Source organism: Pinus tabuliformis, chromosome 6, assembly GCF_031772625.1.
Source record: "Pinus tabuliformis cultivar Carrire ecotype Pingquan chromosome 6, CPIR1, whole genome shotgun sequence".
NCBI lineage: Eukaryota > Viridiplantae > Streptophyta > Pinopsida > Pinales > Pinaceae > Pinus > Pinus tabuliformis.
Genome location: NC_142292.1, coordinates 1,106,803,211 through 1,106,824,448, shown reverse-complemented (window position 1 = coordinate 1,106,824,448; position 21,238 = coordinate 1,106,803,211). Strand labels below are relative to the sequence as shown.

Genomic DNA, 21,238 nt, shown 5'->3' with positions numbered 1-21,238 from the left:
GGACGCGACTCCCCAAAAGAGAGGCGTCCCCCCTCAAAAAGGGCTATGCGTCCCCCCTTAAATTTGCTTGTAAACAATGATTTATGATAGGGAAAACGTAGTATTTGACCATATTTCCCTACTAATGCTATGCTATTCATGGTAATGTTAAAATCTTAAAGTAAAAGTGACATTCTCCTTTATCTTTCATTTTCATCCTTTTACTTAGATTTTTAACATTACCATGAAATGACTCAAGATGTTTGAGAGTGGTTCTGACCTCATTGGATTTCATATGGAGAAAGTAGAATTTTAGATCTCACTCAAAATCCAACAGACTTAGCAGTTTTTCAGGAATTCAGGATTCGATGGAGTGCAATGTTTCCATTGCATTTTGTCATGTACAAGGGTATGGAATTGGTATTTATTCAAGAGCACCAAGCCCTCTGTGTACTTTAGAGTGACTTTTAGACTCATCACTCCATTGTTTTTGAGTTTTAATTATATCAATTTACTATTCCAATCTTTAGATCAATTTTTCAGGAATTCAGGATTCGATGGAGTGCAATGTTTCCATTGCATTTTGTCATGTACAAGGGTATGGAATTAGTATTTAATCAAGAGCACCAAGCCCTCTGTGTACTTTAGAGTGACTTTTAGACTCATCACTCCATTGTTTTTGAGTTTTAGTTATATCAATTTACTATTCCAATGTTTAAATTTCAGTATCTATTATTGTCTATTTTTCTTAGTGCAAATTAGATTCTAGAATGATAAATGATGAATTTTAATTTTAAATCAATTTAGAATCTAGAATGATGAATGATGAATTTAATTTTTAAATCAATGTAGATTCGAGAATGGTGAATAATGAATATTGAATATCGATCAAAGTATTTCATTATTGAATCTCATGGTTTATGGATGAATCATGTATGTATTAGCAAGGATGATGAGTATGGATCAATGTACTTCATTATTTAATTCAATTATGTATGTATCATTCCATTTATTCTTTCATTATTGAATATGAATTTGAAATATATATATATATATTAAAAAGGAAAAAAAATTATATACCTCGACGTCCCCTCGAAATTTCCCTAAAATTTGAGGATACTCCCACACGTCCCCCTTGTGCGTCTCCTCGCACCCACGTCTCCCCGCCCCGGAGACTTGGTGGAACATTGTTTTTTTGTAGGCATCTATGATCTACCAGAGATTGATGTCTGCGAGCTCCATGTCTATATTATCAAGTTCATCTGTCTTTAGTGTCCATGAGCGTTTCAGTTTCACTTTGTGTGATATCTGCTTGAGTGGTCTGGAGTCTTCTCTTTTTGTTGTCTTCTTTCTCATCCTCTAAGCAGATAATCTTCGAGGTGAGATGGTTGGCAGGATTTGAAGAGGGTGAAGAGGTGACCTGGGTGGAAGGCTCTGAGATCTCAAGGGTTGCATACTGGTTTTTGGTGGGGATATGAGTAAGGTTATATTTTTGTTGCTTGCAAGTTGAGTGACGACGAGAGGGGGCTTTCACATAGCCCTTAACATCTTTATTTGCTTTAGAGCTAGATTTCAGGGGATGATTGAGTAGAAACTCTTGGAAGAGTTGTCCATGTTCGTGATATTACGACAAAGAAAAGGTATATGTTCGTAGTCTAGAGGCGGGTTCCAGGTCTTGTCATTATGGCAGAGGCGGATTGAAGCAAGGATGGAAACATAAACGTCCATGTAGATATAGATGCATGTGTAGGTAGTATAACGACCTAGTTTGGTAGTTGCAGAGATTTTGACAAAAGAGCCAATGGCATTCCCTCTGCCCTCCAGGGTTTCTTCATGCCAATACTCTAGCGATAGAGAGTACAGACATATCCAAATAGGGGCAGATCTGAAATCTTCTTGTTTAGGGTTAAAATGGTCGGTCCAGTAATGGCAGTAAAGGCCTGTAGACTAGAAGGAATAAGGCCCCTCAAAGACTTTTTCTCGATCAGACTGATTTTCAAAGATGGCAGTAAAAGATCCCTTGGAGCCTAGTTTTAGGTCAATCTTTCGTTCATTTTTTTGGTGGGCACTGATCCATAAGATCAGGTCCTTTTTATATGGCCATAAGCCCATAAACTTGCCAATGATGGCTTGATCCCTCATCATGTAGTTGATGAAATCGTTTGTTCGTGAATATTTAATTTTGTACCTAGGCATGTCCATTACTTGGGGTGGCATCATCTCGGCTTCCATGGCGCAGAGGATGCTTTGCTAAGTGTTTTTGTTTGCTTTTGGATGGACTTTTCCTTGCCCTTGTCATCTGGTGGCTTTGAACCCTAAGCACACAAGCTGAGCAGAGGGTCATTTCAAGGATCACGGCGAGGGACCTAATTGGGGCTGCTTGGAGTGCATGGTTTTCTACAGGAGTGCCGCTTAAAGGAGGGGATCACAGTCATTCCGAAGATCACAACGAGGGGCCTATTCGAGGTTGCTTGGAGTGCATGGTTTTCTGCAGCAGTACTTGCTTAAAGGAGGGGGCCTGCAACCCCCCGGAGGAGGTGGCCAGTGGGGATGGCAAAGGTTTTTTCTAAAGAAATGTGTGTATGGAGTTTCAAAGTGGCTTGGGGTGGAGTTCTTTGTTACATAAAAAAGAAATCATTAATATTTAGCCCTTTTCAACCTTTGATTTTTTCACATATTTTTTTTCTTTTAGGGTTCTTGGGCCAACCTTTGGTTTCCTTCTCTCACTACCCTTCGCTATTGACATGCATACTTATTATGATGATCAACTTATTCATCTTCAACTTCTATTCATCTTGATGATGAACCTAGCTTGAGGTTTGAAATCGACATTGAAAGTTCTAATTTGGCTCTCATTGAAGTCTTGATGGGTAACATTTTAAACTGTAGAAGCCTGAAGAATCTAATAAGTAATTGTTAACAAATGATATATAATATATAACTACTCATTAATTATCTATATTATATATAATATATAATAGCAAAATAACATATCTATTATAATATAAAATATCTATATATGTATATGTAACTACAAATTATATATTATAACATGTGTACACACAATTATTATTATTTTTTGGTTTTTAGTACTTTTATTAGTAATTATTTAATTACAATTTTAGTTATTTTTTTCATTGTATTATTAAGTATTTAAAAATTTGTTGTGTATTTATCTAATTATGAATTATTCTAAATAAAATATGATATAAATTTAGATGTCTTGGCATTATAATTATTTTATTACATAAGAATCTACACCTTTCTTTATTATTTTTAGCCTTCACCTTTTAACTCTGCTAAATCAGCTTCCTTGGTAGCTATCATTAATGAGACCATATAGATTAACCTTCACTAGATATCGCCCTCGACTTAGAGTGACATGGCATATGCTTTTACTGTTTTAATATTTTTCCTAAGAGGCCCATTTTAGCTCCCACACCTACTCTAACGAGGATAAATCTCATTGTTGACTCACTAAGTCATGCTCACTTGTTCACTCAGATATCACTACTTAGTATCACTGCTTGCTTCTCACCACGTTTTCACTCTCAATGAAACTTTGAAACAATGGCTCACGTTGTGGTGTCTTGGAAGTGGTGCAGAGATGTTCTTATAGAATATTTCTTATGCTTAGGGCATCAACAAATGGAAAAAAATGTTAAAATAATCAAAATACTTAAAAATACATTGACATTTCCTTGTGCCCAAGGTTACTTGGGAGCGGGAGCGACATTTTCAGAAGCTTCCGGTTTGGGAGCGAATCAGGGAGTGACTTTTTATATAATATATATATTTTTATATTTTGATGCATATATGTCAACAAAAGCATCTAGAATGATGAATTCGATATAAAAAGCATAAAAACATAGATTGAACCATATAACATCAATCATCTAGAAGTTTTAATCTTCATCAACCTTGTCCACAAGTTAGTAACATACAACATATTGAGTCTCATGATTCATCAATCTTAAAGTTTCAAGCTTTCAAAATTCAATATATAACATTTATCATCATTGATCACCAAAGTTGTACTTGTAAGCTAAGTGTAACCATTACAACAAAGAATATCTAACATGAAATGAATTGTTATAAAATGAAAAAAAAATGAAACAACTTTCAACTTTCATGAAGCATCATATTGATAATTCATTACCAACGAGTTATAATTGCCAACTTGAAACTTCAAACTTAAATTGTCATATATTGTTTACAAAAAATATCATAATAAATATGAAAGAGTCAACAATTATAAAAACTACTAGAAACTAGAAAAGACAAGTAAATCTATTATCTATTGCTAATGCTTGGGCCTCTTGCCGTCGCGAGAAACATCTAATTTTTTAGTCTTGTTGGAAAATCAAGATCTTTGTCATTAATATCACCCTCATTAACATAAGATAGAAAAAACATAGCATGTCAAGTCAAGATTTTGTTCGAGTGATGGTTAGATTTTTAATAAGGTCATGATAGAGGAGTTCGACAACAGATGTCACTAACATCAAGGTACATAAAGGGATTGGTGCTCTTCATTAAATACGAGTTCAATGCCCTAATACATGACAAAATCCAATGGAAACATTGCAATCCCCCCAATCTTGAAATCGTGAAAAACTGATAAGTCTGCTAGATTTTGAATGACATTTAAAATTCTACTTTCTCGATATGAAATCCAATGAGGTCAGAACCACTCTCGAACATCCTGAGTCATTTCATTGTAATCTTAAAAATTTAAGTGAAAGGATGAAAATGAATATTAAGGAGAATTTAACATTGCCATGAGTTGTGTATCAATACTAGGGCCATAGGCTTGATAATTAGGCTACTCCACTAAAAAATTATTTATTTCTTTGAAAAAAATTGCATTTGGAATGTTACTACAAAAAAAAATGGCAAAAAGGGCTAGGGAGTGAAAATTTCGCTCCTGGGTTCGCTACTGAAATTCACTCCCATGCGGGAGCGATTTTTGGAGCGCGCTCCCTGGTCGCTCCTAAAGGGAGCGCATTTTGGGAGTGGGTGTCATAGCAAAAGTATCCGTCTCCTCTTCACTGGATTTGTATTCATTTTGCGAGTTCTATCTTTCGGTTATTGGATCTGTTTCTGGCTAGCTTTGATTTGCTATAGTTATCTTGGTGTATATATCTAGTTTTGAAACACTGATCCATAGATCCAATTTCAAAACCTCATAGATCAGTAACATAGTTTTTACATTGTGGGCCTTAACTTTTATTTCGTTTTAGTTTGTTAGCATTGAATTATGTTACACATCTCATCCTTTTTGGGTTGTAGATGGAAGCTTACTTCTCTTGGTGCATTAGGATATTATCAATAACATTGAATCTTGTTTTCTTTTCCAACAGGCTTCAATCTAGATGCATACTTATGTTGTTTAGTTTGCGAAATTGTTTGTTTAGCTAGCTTGTTTATTGTGCAATTTATGCAACATCTTGCAAGGGTGTGGTAGGTTGGTTTATGTGCCAAGGTCTTAGGGTTGTATTTTCATGATTTTGAGTTTCACAAGTGAAAGTAGGAGAATCAAATGGAATTGAAGATGCACCCAAATTCTGCAATAACAACAGGTGTGCTAGACAAGAGATGCACACATGTTCATTAAAGAAACAAATACTAATCACAAGAGAACGCCAAAGATATAGGTTTCCTTAGGCATAAAACATGTTATAAGAGAGATCAAGAAAATCATAAGATGATATAGTGTAAATTAGACTTGTGTATTTATCAGTGTTGCAAACATCCCAATTTTATGGCGATTTTATCCTGATTTTGTGATTTTTTGGCCTAGACGATCTTTGTCGATTTTTAGCAATATTTTAGTTGTATCTTAATTTTGTCGATGTTTGCCAACTTTTATCAATATTTTTACAATTTTTTGGTTTTCTAAACCCTTGTCGATTTTATCCCGGTGTCGATGTTTGCAACATTGGTATTTATATACAACTCAAGCAGGGTGTCACCCACAATAGGGGTTGATGAGCCTATGTTTACAAGTTTGACCAGGTTGACCTTAACAACTCCCTATTATTACTATAAATGGTCAAAGGATGGGCTTAGCCATGATTCCAATCACATTATATCAGTGTGATGTAGCCACATGTGAAGATTATACCCATAATTCCAACATGTGGTCCATTTAAAGTCATTTTAACCTGAGGGTCATGTTGACAAAAGGTGTTTTAGGAAGGGGGGGCCTATTCTTGAACATGGAAAATTGTTCTTTGCAGATTCTTTTATGTAATTTGAAACAATTTTGCTTTGGGTTGTGTTATGTGGGTTTGAACCTATGTTGCAGGAAACGACCCCCAAGCTGGTGTATCCAATACCTGAAACGTCCTGAAAAGCCACAATGCTGTCAAAACACAACTAAACCTCGGTTGAAACGCGTGGGTGGCATTTCTTGTTTTGGAAACGCCATCATGTTGGCAACATTTTGGCTCAAATTTGCCTCATTTCCGTGACTCTTTTGCTTCTGCAAGCTCACATAATCATCCAAGAAGTGTGGTGGGCCCTTCTACGACCAAAAACGATTTAATCTACCACTAAATTTGATCTCTAGTCACTCTCCAAACTAATTTATCTCTAATTAATCCATGCTCTAGTTCTGCTAAGAAAGCACGTTGTTTTATTTTTGTTAATGAAGATGAGGATGAGGATTATAAAATATGTAATTGTACTTGTCATTGGCTCATGTTTTATTTCATTTTCACCTCATATAGCCACGTATAAAAGTTGATTTTGGAGGTAAAGCCTCATGTATAAAGGCTGATTTTTGAATCTTGGATGTACAACCTCACCTATATAAGAAAAATTTGGATTTTGAATCATGTAATCATCTATGAGAGTTAATATAGACTGGGTTTTCCTTCTAAAATGTCATATGTGTCTCATTCTTTTTCTTTTCTTGCAAGATAATGCATTAGTAACTTATTTATAAAAAGGATTGGATACATACATACATTTGATGTTTCGTCCAACGTTTCAGTTGACGTTTCCATTTTCTGGGTATCGTGTTTCCAACCATACCCATTTCAGAAACTTCCAAATGCTTCGACATTCAGTGGAACTTAGGTTTGAACATGATGAATATATTTAAAGTGTGATATTGCTATGAATATAATATATAAAAATAATATAAATAATAATAATCATAATAATGATTAATTAAATGATAATTAGTTACTGAAAAGACATGCCTTAAATGACATTACATTTCATGAAGGGCCACCTGCCTAGGTATATAAGCGAGCCCTCATTTGTAATCATCTCATCATAACATATCTCATATCTCTTGTATATTCAAATATTTTTATATAAATATTTCGTCCTATAATGGATACTTAATATTCTAGATATTCTGAATATTTTTGTTGCATATACGAAACCTGTTTGTTACATTAGTATCAGAGCTTTTCGATTCTCTGGCCACTCAGCTGCTACATAGAGCCAATCTGATTCGGCCTTTGGGCATCAATTCTTTGTCAAGATTGTTGTTCGATCTAGGTTTTTAGCCACACAAAGTTTTTGGAGGTTCTCCATTCTATCGTTAGGCCTTTGGCCATTTAAAATAAAAAGAAAAAAAAAAGGAAACGAAAAAGAAAGCAGAAATAAAAGTATAAAAAAAGAATTTAAAAAAAGAAGTTATATTAAAAAATAATAAAATGACTATATATAAAAAAAGGTGGAAAAGAAAATCAAAGATGAAAAAAGTTAAAATAAAAAAGCTATAAAAAATAATAAAACTAAAACAAACATTTTTTTTTGTTTTGCAGTTTCACCGACACAATCGCCAGACAACGTGTGCCCTAACACAACAGTTAGACTACAACACCTCGTACTCTGAAGAAGCAGCCAGACTGTGGCACCTCGTCCTTTGATGCAAATCTACAACTGTCGCAGATTCCCCATAGTCGTCGTCACCCCCCTGTTCAACCATTCTGTGAACCGCCCACCATTCCTGCTTGTCTTTCGTCAACTGCTGCTGGTTCCATTCGAGCTGCCCTTCCACCCACCACTGTCACACGCTACATTATGTCCGAACTCATAGGAGTATTTGCATAAATCTGTGTTGCCCTATAGGCACAAACGACTGCGACGGAAGGTATTTTGGTAACATAGGAAAAAAATGTGCACCAAAATAATTTTAATGGTCTCCAATCTAAGGGTCGTGATGTTACATAACATGCAAGGGCATGTCGAAGTAGATATATCTTCCCAAATCGTTAGCATAAAAGTGATTTTAATGTGAGGACAAAATCTTTAAATAATAGTTGAAATATCAAAACACTTATGAGGAAAGTTTCAAATATAAGTGCTAAATGTACTTTAAAAGAAAGAAAAAGAAAAAAAGAGAAGTATTATATTTTAAAGGGAGATATATTTTTTATAATATAAGAGGGGAATTTTTTATATAAAAAAAGTAATTAAACATTTTTATATAGTTATATTAAAAGGGATTTTATTGTATTTTGATGAAATGGGTTACTCACTCGAAGAATATATAAGTGTCTTAAACAAAGTATTATTTGACAAAATTATCAACAAAACGAATGGTGTCAATCGATGACGAAAAAGGAATGAATTTCAATTCTACGTTTTGGACCAGATCTCTGTTTTGTAAAGCATAATTTGAGTATTTGTTAGTTTTTAAAAATCACACAACATTTTGTCCAACATGTAGGAAGTTGTTTATCTTGGAAGAATATTAAGGTAATACACAAACACAAATTAAAAAATTAAAGGAAGAAATCACAAAACTTCAGCAAAAAAACGAGGCATCGAAAAAGAATTATAAAGATGAAGATCTGTTTTACGAAGAATCAACAAAAAATAACGGAGAAATTTTGCCTCTAAGGGACCATAGTCAAAAATTACTTGCAAAGGTCAAGAAGTCCAAAGCTACAAAGAAAAAATTAAAAGAAGAAAAGGAATGTCTCGAGAAGAAATTCAACGAGAATATATCAAAAAGAGAAGAAGAAAATTTGCACTTAAAAAACCTTAATCAAATGATATTAGAATAAGTAAGAGATTTAAAAGAAGAAAAACTTGAATGTCAAAGCACTAAAAATAAAGTTGATGAATCAGAAACTGAAGAACTCTTATGTCTCAGAAATCATAATCAATGTCTACTCACTCAAAGTAAGAAACTTAAAAATAATAAAAAATCATTGAAAAATAAATTAGAAGAACTTATCACGAAAGAAGCACCAAAGTCCTCAGATGTAATAGTCTAAGTTGAAGAAAAAAGAACGAATATTGTTCTAGTCAACATCACAACTCAATAAGATGACAAACCAATTGAAGTAAAAACATATTTCGATGTTGTAGTTCAAATGACAGAAATTTCAAGTGAAGATCCAATGTTTAACCAAGCGACTTCAATACGTGAAAGAAATCAGATACTTCAAGTAAATCAAGAAATCAACAAAAACAGGATAAGGGGAAATCAGATCACAAGAACTCCATATTGACACCAAATCATAAAAGCGGACATCTCAACCAATTTGCAAATCGATATCGCTCAAACCAAAAACGAGTGATTTATGTTCCCTAGAATATCAATGTCAACGCACTTTAGTTTTATGATAAAAATTCATCTGAAGTATTTAGTAATTGCAAGATTCCACAAAATATTGATTTAGGATGGTCAGATCCCTTCTTAGTTTGACAATTTTGTTTATCACTCAGAGGATCCTATCATCTTGTATCATTGAATATGACAACACGAAGAATACTAAAAAATGTGAATAGATTACAAGATAAAGAAATAGATGACACGCCTTGTCAACAATAAGATTTGAGAACAAAGCTTTTATGAAGAGGAAGGCAATGCTATGAGTATAATATATAAACACAATATTAATAATATTAATCATAATAATGATTAATTAAATGATAATTGGTTACTGAAGATGCATGTCTTAAAGGACATGATTGTTCAAGAAGGGGCCCCTGGCTTGGTATATAAGCAGACCTTCATTTGTAATTATCTCATCATTGTTGATATTTGAGTAGCTTGGGAGGTACTCCAAGCCCTAGGGTTTAGGGTTTGTTGGGCAAAGTGCCACAAGAGTCACTTGTGGGCTTGGAACCCAAGCATGGGATTTTGCACCCATCAAGATTTTGGCCAAAACCATGAAGAATTTAAGCATGAGAAAATTTGAGGTGATAGAGCTTGGCGCGCCGATTCCAACACTTCGAAGATCACTCAAATTGGAGCTCTAGAAATGAAGTTATGAATTTTTGAAGTCAAAGTGTGGGTTTGCACAAGAAGTGTCAAGGTCAGCTTAATGTTATTTAGCCTCATGACAATTGTACAAGCCCCAAGTATGATGTTTTGGAGGAGCCCTCCCATGTGTATAAATAAGAGGTGAGGAGGAGGCATTTGAGCATTCAACAAGTGCAACATAAAGGCATTGTTGACGAGCTAAGGAACTCAGCCAAGGGTGCAAATAATTTTTGTTGAGACCGCAGGAAGGAGGCAACTTCAGTGAGGAAAAGAAGGCAGTGTGGAGCCTTCTAGGGTCTGTTTTAAGGGTTGGTTGCTATTGCAGGAAGGCCGAGTTTGTCAAGGGCTAAACGCAAGCCAAAGGACTGTTTTGAGGGTCATTTGTGAGGGGTGCTTACCCTTAGGAAGGCAGTCACTGCCCTACACAGTCTTCTTGTAGGATGTCGCAGCAATGAAGGGAAGGTCGAGTATGTTGCGAGGGCTAGAAGCTGACCAAAATTGTAGTGTTGAGGGCTAGCCTCCCATCAAAGGACACCCACAGCTGTGGAGAGCATTTTTGGGCTAGAAAATAGGGTTGCAAGGCATTGTTTGTCTTTCCCTAGCTAGATTGAAGATAACAGCAGAGAAAAAACCTCAAAACAGTGAGCAAACGAATGTTTTTCTTGTAGGTGTTGTGTCAAAGATTTGATCAATTTTGGATCGTTTTATGAACTACCTGTGGAAGCCAAGGAGGGAGGGCTAACTTGGAGGTCAAAAGCCCTAACTAGTAGGTAGTTTCCACAGTGAAGATTGGTGTTTGGATCAAATTCATATGCAGCCTATGGGAGCAAATTGTTGGGGTTGTCTTGGGTGTTAAGAAACCCCAATTAGGAGCAGATCTCGCATTGGATTAGAGAGGACTGTTGTTGAAGTCTGTTAGCAACCACGTGGAGGGGCTTTCTAGGTGTTGGATGCCCTAACTAGGAGCAGATGCTACAATGATAATTGGTCACTTGTGGACTATTGGAGGGCAGCATGAGAGTGGACCAAGTGTGGACGTGAGTGGGCATTAATGGTCTGCTGGAGGATAGCATGATAGTGCCCAAGTTGGTGCCCAGTATGGACCTAGATGGTTGCTAGAGTGGTAGTTGTTGAGCTCAAGGGTTGACGAACCAAAGGAGCAGTTTGTGGAGCCCGAGACTTATATGTGGAGAAGGACATCTATAGCAGAAGATGGGCAATCCTCCTAGCCTGTGTTCATTGTGGGAGATGGACATCTTGCAATGACATTTGGCATGCCTCCGTGCCCTATGTTGGTCTTCATCGGAGCGGCGCAGGAAGACCATAGTGGGCTGAAGTCCCTGAGTAGTTGAGGAGCAGTAGTGGGCAGATCGAGAGTTGTTCACAAGTGGAGCTGTGAACAACTCAACAGGAGTCTCGATGTGTTGTGCCCTTGATGGACTAAGGCACAATTACTGAGCAGATTGATAGCCAAAATTTAGTGGGCAGATGGACTTGGAGCATTGATAGAGGTAGTAGATGTAGATAGGGAGTCGCACGACCGGGAAGGTACAGGGTACAATCGAGTGGCGCTGAGAAAGCGTGCTACATCAGCCAGATAGTCAGAGTATCTTGTTGAGGGCAGATTGGTCGTCGATGTACTAACACCAAACCCTAGTTCGTATCTTGTACTAGTGGATGTATGAGGGCCATTGTCCCTGGTACGAGAGACCTAGAATGTTGTATTATATGTTGTTTAATATAACGAAGTTGGGTTAAAAATTGTAAAAGGTTATCTATATTTTGTGCTTGTATGATTTACTATTGTTTATATTCCATTGTGCAAAGTACTATTAATGGGAAAATTAAAATATTAATGGGTATTAATGAAATATGGGTGAGGAGCTTCTAAGAGACGACGATCAAGTCTGATTTAATCTTAGTTGGTGATTAGAGATTAGATCACGACCATTGATTTCTCAACTGGAAAAGTATAAATGGAGGCTTGGGGTCAGTTGGAGAACACACATAGAGAGATAGAGAAAATTGATTTTCTGATGTGAGAAGTTCTCAGGAGGAAAATCGATTGAGGAGATCCCTAGCAGAGAGGGGCAATTCGGCAGAGGGACTTCAGTCCAAGGTCGAGAATACATAGCAAAGAGGCAAAACAACACCAAAGAGAGATAGTGCAACTCCAAAAAGGGTGACGCAGAGGCTAGAGGAACTAACGCAGTCACTTAGAGGCAACGCTGGGGTTTCTGTGAGGAAAAAATAGTAGCAGTTCAACAAATTGATTTATGAGCTGGGAAGGCTCACTGGGAGGGTGACACAGCTCTTAGAGGAGGTGATGCAGTTCTAGCATAGAGCTTGGAGTAGCCATCGTTGCCCAGCACTGGGGACAGCACAGTCACCTGTGGGGTTTTTTCATCCAGTTGTTGGATTCACCAAAATATCTTTCTCCGGATAGAGGTACTTCTATTGGGTTTATTCTATGTTGGGTGAGCCGGATTTGGCACCTTAGTTGTATTCAGAAATCTGCTTAATAATAAAACTCTCATATCTGTTGCACCGTTTTTCCCGCATTGGGTTTTTTCAGGGATGTTTAGTCCAAAAATAAGTGTCCTTTGTGTGATTGTCTCATTTATTTTTTAGTACTTGAGTTGTATATTGGTGTAGGTTGTAGTGTATTTGCATTAATATTTTCTTAATATTTCTGAAAATAACTTGTTAAATGAAGAACACAAGTAGGTAATGCAAGTCAATTTACTGCAGTAGGATTTCACGCTTGTTAGATTCAAAAAAATTCACATGGTATCAGAGCAATTGCAGATCAAGGAGGACTTAAGCCATCAACGAAAGGACAAAGGACAATTTGTGTTGAAGACAGCTGTCCCGAGAAACAACGCAGTTTCTAGCCGAGAAAGCAGAGGAGGGATGATGCAGTCACCAAGGGAAGCTCACGCAGAGCCTACGTTAGCCTGATTGGGTGACGTTTTTGCTACAGAGGGCAGCATAGTGGTTATTGGGCCAGTACAGAGACTGTTGAGTCTCGTTTTTCCAGTTGTCGTGGCTAGAGGTGTAGTGCAGACTTCATCTGGAGTTGCTGGTGGGGTGCTGATTTTATTGGTGCAGAACAATACCTAGTGGGGCAGAAGCAAAGTAGAGGGAATCAGTTCCTCAAAAGATTTCTTGCCAAGAAATCTAGATCCAGTGTTGAGCAGTAGCAAAGAGAGATCAGAGAGGGGTGGTTCGACAGTGGTTGGCAGAAGGATTTCTGTGAAGGAAATCGAAATTCAGAGGAGGTTGTTCCTTAGAGGATTTCTAGCGCCAAAGAAATCCAGATCCAAGTTTTGTTGGGGCAACAGCGAAAGAGGGAGAAGAGAACCAGTTCGACATTCATTTGAGCAGAGACATCAATTTATGGACTAAGGGATTAGGATAGGTTGGATGGAGCATCCAACTTCGTCCTCTGGAAGGCTAGGATCCTAGCAGTTTTGGATAAAAATCGCATAAAGGATTATGCCTTGAAGACGTTTGTTGTTTCGGTTGATGTTGATCCTCTCAAGAAGTACGAGGAGGCTCAGGCAAAAGTAAAGTGCATGATCTTGGACGAGGTCAGGGATCATGTGATCCCACATATTGCTGAGAAAGACACAGCAAGGGAAATGTGGAAGGCCTTGACCACTTTGTACGAGGGAAATTCCGTTCAGCGGAGGATGTGGCTTGAGAGTCAATTGAGACAGTTTTAGATCCAGAAGGGATAAGAAACCGATCCTTTCCTTCTCAGGTTGCAAGTGATCCGTGACCAGCTAACTTTCGTAGGGGCTACATTAGATCTTGAATTTATGGTCAGGAATGCCTTGAATGCAGTCACTGAAGACTGGGAAACCTTTGTCCAAAGCATCTTGGGCAGGGCTTCTCTTCCCAGTTCGGAGGAGATGTGAGTAGCTCTTCGACAGGAAGAGATTAGACGGTTGACCAAGGCAGGAAGCAACAACAAAGGGATTAGAGTCAAGGAGGAAGAGGAGGATGCGGCTCTTGCATCACCAGGACAGCAAGGGCAACAGAAGAGAAAGCAAAATGACATATCCAAAGTCAGATGCTTCAAACATGGAGAAATGGGTCATTTCGCCATGCAGTGCCCTCGAAAGAAGGGCAAAGAAGAGAAGTCTGACTCAAAGGCTGCTGCAACGCAAGTTGACAAGGAGGACGATGAGGATTGCACCATGAGTGTTCATGCACTTGTAGAGAAGAGGTGGGGCGATATTGAGCTGTAGTCTGGAGGACTACAAAGAGGCGCAGGATCCTTGAGGTGCCCAAACTCTTGGATCACATACGGCTACGGGAGCCCTTAATGACAGTAGCAAAATGACGGGAGTCAGTTGGTGCGAGGGATGATGGAGCAACAGTGGTAGAGCTAGAATGCTCAAAGTTTGAAGTAGCGCAATGGAGTGTTGCAGCAATGCGGCGGGCACAGAGCAGATACAACAGCAATGCAGTAGCATCAAAGGTATCTTCAGGATCAAGGGGCATCCAAAATGACTAGTATGTCAGCTTTTGGGTAGCTTTTCAGTTGCGTACTTCTCAGCAACTGAGCTGCAGTGCAGCAGTTAGCAGTGGCAGTGCTATGGGCAGCATGATGCAGCATATTGAGAGGGAGTTGCATTACAGATATAACAGTGATAGTGGTAGTGTCATTGGTAGCAGTACAAATTGCAGTATTGCAGTGGATGAAGGGTAGCAGGTCGAGCATCAGCAGCGCAGAGGACCAATGTCGTGGATCAGTGTGATACTTCTACTAGGAAGTATTGCTAGAGCACATTCCTCGCTAAGAGGGAGTGTTGATTTTGGGTAGCATCGGATGTGCTCTAGCTCCAAAATTTTGTGGAGGGGCTAGAACACATGAGATCTCCAAGACCCAGAAATCGTTTGGTGAAATTCCACCCGGATTGTATTTTATTAAAATAATTAATATTTTTAATGGGGTTCCTAAGTCTAAACTTAGGAAAATTAAAATATTAATGGGTATTAATGAAAATATGGGTGAGAAGCTTCTAAGAGACGAGGATCAAGTCTAATTTAATCTTAGCCATTGATTAGAGATTAGATCACAGTCGTTGATTTCTCAACAAGAAAAGTATAAATGGAGGCTTGGGGTCAGTTGGAGAACACACATAGAGAGATAGAGAAAATTGATTTTTTGAAGTGAGAAGTTCTCAGGAGGAAAATCGATTGAGCAGATCTCTAGCAGAGGGGCAGTTCGGCGAAGGAACTTCAATCCAAGGCCAAGAATACATAGCAAAGAGGCAGAACAACACCACGGAGAGAACGCAGCTCCAGAAAGGATGACACAGAGGCTAGAGGAGCTGACGCAGTCACTTAGAGGCAGCGCTGGGGTTTCTGTGAGGTAGAGAGAGCAACAGTTCAGCGAATCGATTTCTGAGTCGGGAAGGCTCACTGGGAGGGTGACGCAGCTCCTAGAGGAGGTGACGCAGTTCTAGCGCAGAGCTTGCAACAGCCATCGCTAACCAGTACTGGGGACAATGCAGTCACTTGTGGGGTTTGTTCATCCAGTTGCTGGATTCACCAAAATATCTCTCTCTGGATAGACGTACTTCTGTTGGGTTTATTCTCTGTTGGGTGAGCCGAATTTGGCACCCTAGTTGTATTCAGAAATCTGTGTAATAATAAAACCCTCATATCTGCTGCACCGGTTTTCCCACATTGGGTTTTTCCGAGGACGTTTAGTCCAAAAATAAGTGTCCTTTGTGTGATTGTCTCATTTATTTTTCAGTACTTGATCTGTATATTGGTGTAGGCTGTAGTGTATTTGGCAATTTGCATTAATATTTTCTGAATATTTCTGAAAATAACTTGTTAAATGAAGAACACAAGTAGGTAATGCAAGTCAGTTTACTGCAGTAGGATTTCTGGTTTGTTAGATTCAAAAATTTTCACAGATAGTTCCCAAGTTGGAGCATAGTGTGCACCATCTTCATGGACCTAGGTGGTTGCTAGAGTGGCAGTTGTTGAGCTTAAGGGTTGATGAACGAGAGGAACAATTTGTGGAGCCCGAGACTTGTGTGAGGAGAAGGACATCTACAGCAGAAGATGGGAAGTCCTCCTAACCCGTGTTCATTGTGGGAGATGGACCTCTTGCAGTGATAGGTGGCATCCCTCTGTGCCCTATGTTGGTCTTCATCGAAGCAGCGTAAGAAGACCATAGTGGGTTGAAGTCCCTAATTAGCTGAAGAGCAGTGGTGGGCAGATCGAGATTGTTCACAAGTGGAGTTGTGAACAACTCAACAAGAGTCTCAATGTCTTGTGCCTGTGATGGACTAAGGCACAACTAGTGATCAGATTGATAGTCGAGATTCAGTGGCCAAGATGGACTTGGAGCATTGATAGAGGCAAGAGTTGTAGATCAGGAGCTGCATGATTGAGCAGGTACAAGGTACGATCGAGTTGAGCTGAGAGAGCACGCTACATCAACCAGATGGTTAGAGTATCTTGTTGACGGCAAATTGGTCGTCGATGTGTTGACACCAAGCCCCAATTTGTATCTTGTACTAGTGGATGTATGAGGGCCATTATCCCTGGTACAAGAGCCCTAGACAGTTGTATTGTATGTTGTTTAATATAGTGAAGTTGGGTTAAAAATTGTAAAAGTTGTCTGTAATCTATGCATGTGTGATTTACTGCTGTTTATATTCTACTGTGCAAAGTAGTATCGTTGAGGTTCTTGGTTTGGTAGTGTTAGAGATTTTAATATTTTATCCTAGACCCGAGATTGTGGAAATTCAACGATTGCGGAAATTCAACAATCATAACATATCTCATACCTCTTGTACATTCAAACATTTCTATATAAATATTGCTTGTCTTATAATGGATACTTACATATTCCAGATACTTTGGAGTCTGAATATTTCCACTGCATATATGACCCAGTGTTGCACATATCGCGATAATATCAGAATTATCACGATATTATTACCAAATTGCCCCTTGCCAATCTTCTCGCCACAACTTATCACGATAATTCCCGTTTTTTGAATTTATCACAATAATTTAATTTATTGCGATAATTTGGTTAATTATCATGATAATTTCCAAATTATCCCCCTATTTGTCAATTTCAGCATATTACCATTTAAAAAAAAAAAAATTAAACCTAATTTTTTAAAAGTGATTTAGGGGATTGAGCTATGATGAGACTCTTCCTATTTCCATTAAGCAAATAAGGACAAATCTATTGTTTTCATTTCCCAAGATTCATCCCATGAGATACATACCCTAACATTTAATGGTACTATTAAATTCTTAAAGTAAAAGTGACATTTTCCTTTATCTTTCATTTTCATCCTTTTACTTAAATTTTTAACATTACCATTAATTGACTTGGGATGTTTGAGAGTGGTTCCAACCTCATTGGATTTCATATGGAGAAAGTAGAATTCTAAATCCCACTCAAAATCCAATAGACTTAACAGTCTTTAGGATTTCAGGATTTGCAGGATTGCAATGTTTCTACTGAATTATGTGATGTACGAGGGTATGGAACTAACATTTAATCAGACTTCTAAATGTATGGAACTAGGATGTTTGAGAGTGGTTCCAACCTCATTGGATTTCATATGGAGAAAGTAGAATTCTAAATCCCACTCAAAATCGAGCAGACTTAACAGTCTTTAGGATTTCAGGATTGGCGGGATTGCAATGTTTCTATTGAATTATGTGATGTACGAGGATATGGAACTAACATTTAATCAAGATCACCAAGCCTTCTATGTACCTTGATGTTGGTGGCATTCACTGATGAGCTCCTGCTTCATGACCCTAGTAAAAATGTACACTTCATTCAAGTAAAATTATTGATTAGGATGTTAAGCGTTTTCTATCTTAATTTAATATTTAGTGGGTGATCTTGATGAATATGATCCCAATATTGGCAATGGTTTTGATGTTATGTAACTATTTGTTGTGGCATGATTTTCTTTGGATTTCGGAGGCCATTTAGAGCCTCTCTATTGATCTATTTCGATTCAGAGATGGATTGCACTCTGATATTTTGGTTCTGTGCACCCTTGTTATTTACATGAGAAAGTTTGCATGTTTGTGTATAATAATTTGGATTCATATGGATGCACATGAATTATATTTTCTTTTCAAAATTTGAATATTTTATGTGCTTTTTGGTCAACCAATCTTTCGGTCTAGTTCTGATAACATTGCTGATGAATTGACCATTTTTCATCAAGCAAACAAGGGAAAAGCCATTGCTTTCATTGCCATGATTCATCTCATGAGATACAGTTATTTTTGTTTGGATATGATTTCGTATCATTCTATTAGATCTTATGACTCAGGACAAATAATATATTTCAATATCAATATATGATGTATCTACTATCACTTGACATCTTATGCATCTTATATATCAATTTTATTTTCATATTTATGTAGCAATGTGTTTGTTTGATGCTGATGTTGTTTTAGAAGTTAAAAAGTTGAAAGAAAATTGATTATTTTTGTATTTTTTTTAAGTTTCCCAATAATTTCCAATATTTTCCACGATATTGCTGTTAATTAAAATTTTGGACCCCTGGCGATAAATTGCCGATAACAATAAATTTAACATTGATACGAACACTGTTCATTACAGATATGGAATGATCTAATTACTTGGGGTTTATTCAATGCAAATGTTGTAAACAAATAACTCAAGTTAATTGAGGCTGTGTTCCTTTTCAGATGCTTCTAAAATCCAGAAACAGTTAAATAAATTTGAAATACTGAAGTACCTGGCACATCTTTTAATTTGTAGGCAATGATCATGTGTAAATATAAGAGATTGCACCCTGCATACAGAAGACGGTTCCTACGGAATGCTTATTAATGCATTGTAATAGAAGTGAATGTAACTACCAACCATAGGACTAGGAGTCAAAATTCGTTAAACGAACAAAGTTATTGGGCCAGTGATATGAAAATCTCAAAACTGATTACAATAGAAGAAAGGCAAGGTTAGTCAATATCTTTCCATCATGAAGAAGAGGCTTGCATCCAAACGAATGACATGCGGTAAACCTGTCAATAGACTATATACATTGAAGGGGTATGCATAGAATGGCAAGGGACTTATAATTTAAAATTTCAAGAAGATTTACTGAGTACTCTCAGGTGCTTGTTTGGTTGCCTTGCTTTCAAAAGGTATGTGAGATAGGTTGATCAACTTGAAACTTGAAAGTAATGTAATTGTAATTTCTAACATATTATAGTCCTGATTGTAAGTCTGGAATTCTTTCAAAGATAGGATGCATGTGTATTATTTTTAATGGTATTTCAGACTGTTCCGTGGTGTGCATGTTTCTCAGGGCCTCAGATGTCATTGTTTTTATAGGTTTCCTTTTCTTACAGTTTGTAATTTGTTTGCAGGTTTGGAGTGCATACAAGGATCAGAAGCATGATCTTTTTCTTCCCTCAAATGCTCAATCAGCTGCAGCTGGGATAGCAGGCCTTATTGAAAGCTCTTCAGCGAGACTAACCTATGCGCTCACAGCTCCAACACCACAGCCTGCTCTTGGAAGACTACCCACCTCAAGGAATACTCAGGCAGATGCGAGGGATGAAGCTTCAACAGAACAGTAGCCCATTATTCAAGATTCTTGATTGAGATTCTCAAGTGTGTAATTCCTAATCAAGTGTTATGTTTAAGGTTTAACTAGGAAACTTACTTTTGGAAAAAAAGGTATAATAACAAAGGTCTCATCTATGTAAAAGAAATATGAGCGGTTTGATGAATGTTGAAAGATGGTATTAAGCTGCAGAAGCAGTCTATGTTTCAGAAGCATAGAGTCATCCTGTCAGAGCCACTAGGCTGATTTGTAATATGTCTATCTGTGTCCAGGTGTGGCTTATTTGCCATAAGGTGACAGTTCATATGGATTTGCACTTTCTGTGCAGTCCTTTCTTGCCCCATTAGTTCTTATTGTTTAGTTATTCTTTTTGGAAATTAAGTTGGGATGTAACTACTGGAAAATTGAAAGTTCAATTGCAATAGAATGGAAAGTTTCATTTCTTAATATGTCTTTTGGAGACAATCTTCAATAATACTGCACCTGCATTTAAAAGATTGACAATTTTGGTGGCGGGCTACTTGACAGTTTAGGCCATGCCAGAAGTGGTCATTGCAATTCATTTGTTACTCTGTAGAAGTTGAGAATGCTATTTAGATGATCCATTATTTAATTTATTTTCAATCTATAATTTAATCTAAATCCTTTTCACAGTTTCTATATTTAGTTTGCAATAGCACTGGTAGGTTATGAAATTTGCTAATATTTCATGCACTGCAGATGCTGCTACAGTGACATGTTCAATGTCATAGGTCCATATATAGTTATGTCTGTTGAAATTTGTAGGATTCGGAAAAGTTATTGGAAAATGTGATTCACAAAAAATAGTGTTCTTTCTCAGAATATTGTTTCAATTTTTCAAAGAATATAGGTCCCTTGAAAATCCCTGTTCGGATTAGATTACCTTATTCACCTAATGAGTGTTCATTGAAGGAGCTTTTGGTGAGAATTGGACCAATCTTTGAGATTGTCCTAAGTCTCAATTTTGTGGCCATCTAGAAGGAAAAAGGGGAGAGTGGGAGAGTATCTGTTTGTATGGTACTAATAGACCAAACCTTGTAGACCTAAGTGACATGGTGCATAGTTATGGGATCAATGCAAGTGTAGCAAGGGACCTAAATTTAGGAATGGGAATAGTGTTATAGTTTTTTTCCCAAGGAAAACCTTCCAGGATCCCCCTCTTCCCTGAAATATCTATATTAAGTGCAGCTCAATTGCTAACTACAATTGCATATATATTAATTGCAGCTCAATTGCTAACTGCAATTGCAGTTGGTAACCCTGCAGGACTAGGCTTAACTCAAACCTTAACCAAACAATAACCACAGACCTCATGACAAACTTTCCCTAACCCATTGGGCTTTTATTTTCAAGACAAAAGAAGTGGGCTTTGATTCAC

General features: G+C 37.4%; 1 protein-coding gene across 1 annotated transcript in view; it reads left to right on the top strand.

The window, feature by feature from the left end:
• The window catches only part of GRV2 (DNAJ heat shock N-terminal domain-containing protein), a 466,773-nt gene extending 446,487 nt beyond the window's left edge, over positions 1 to 20,286 (top strand). Inside the window, exon 23 of the mRNA XM_089425195.1 lies at positions 19,640 to 20,286. Within this exon, the coding sequence (XP_089281321.1) occupies positions 19,640 to 19,852 (213 nt within the window). The 3' untranslated portion in view covers positions 19,853 to 20,286. The remainder of the gene's footprint in view (positions 1 to 19,639) is intronic.
• Positions 20,287 to 21,238: the final 952 nt, after the last annotated feature.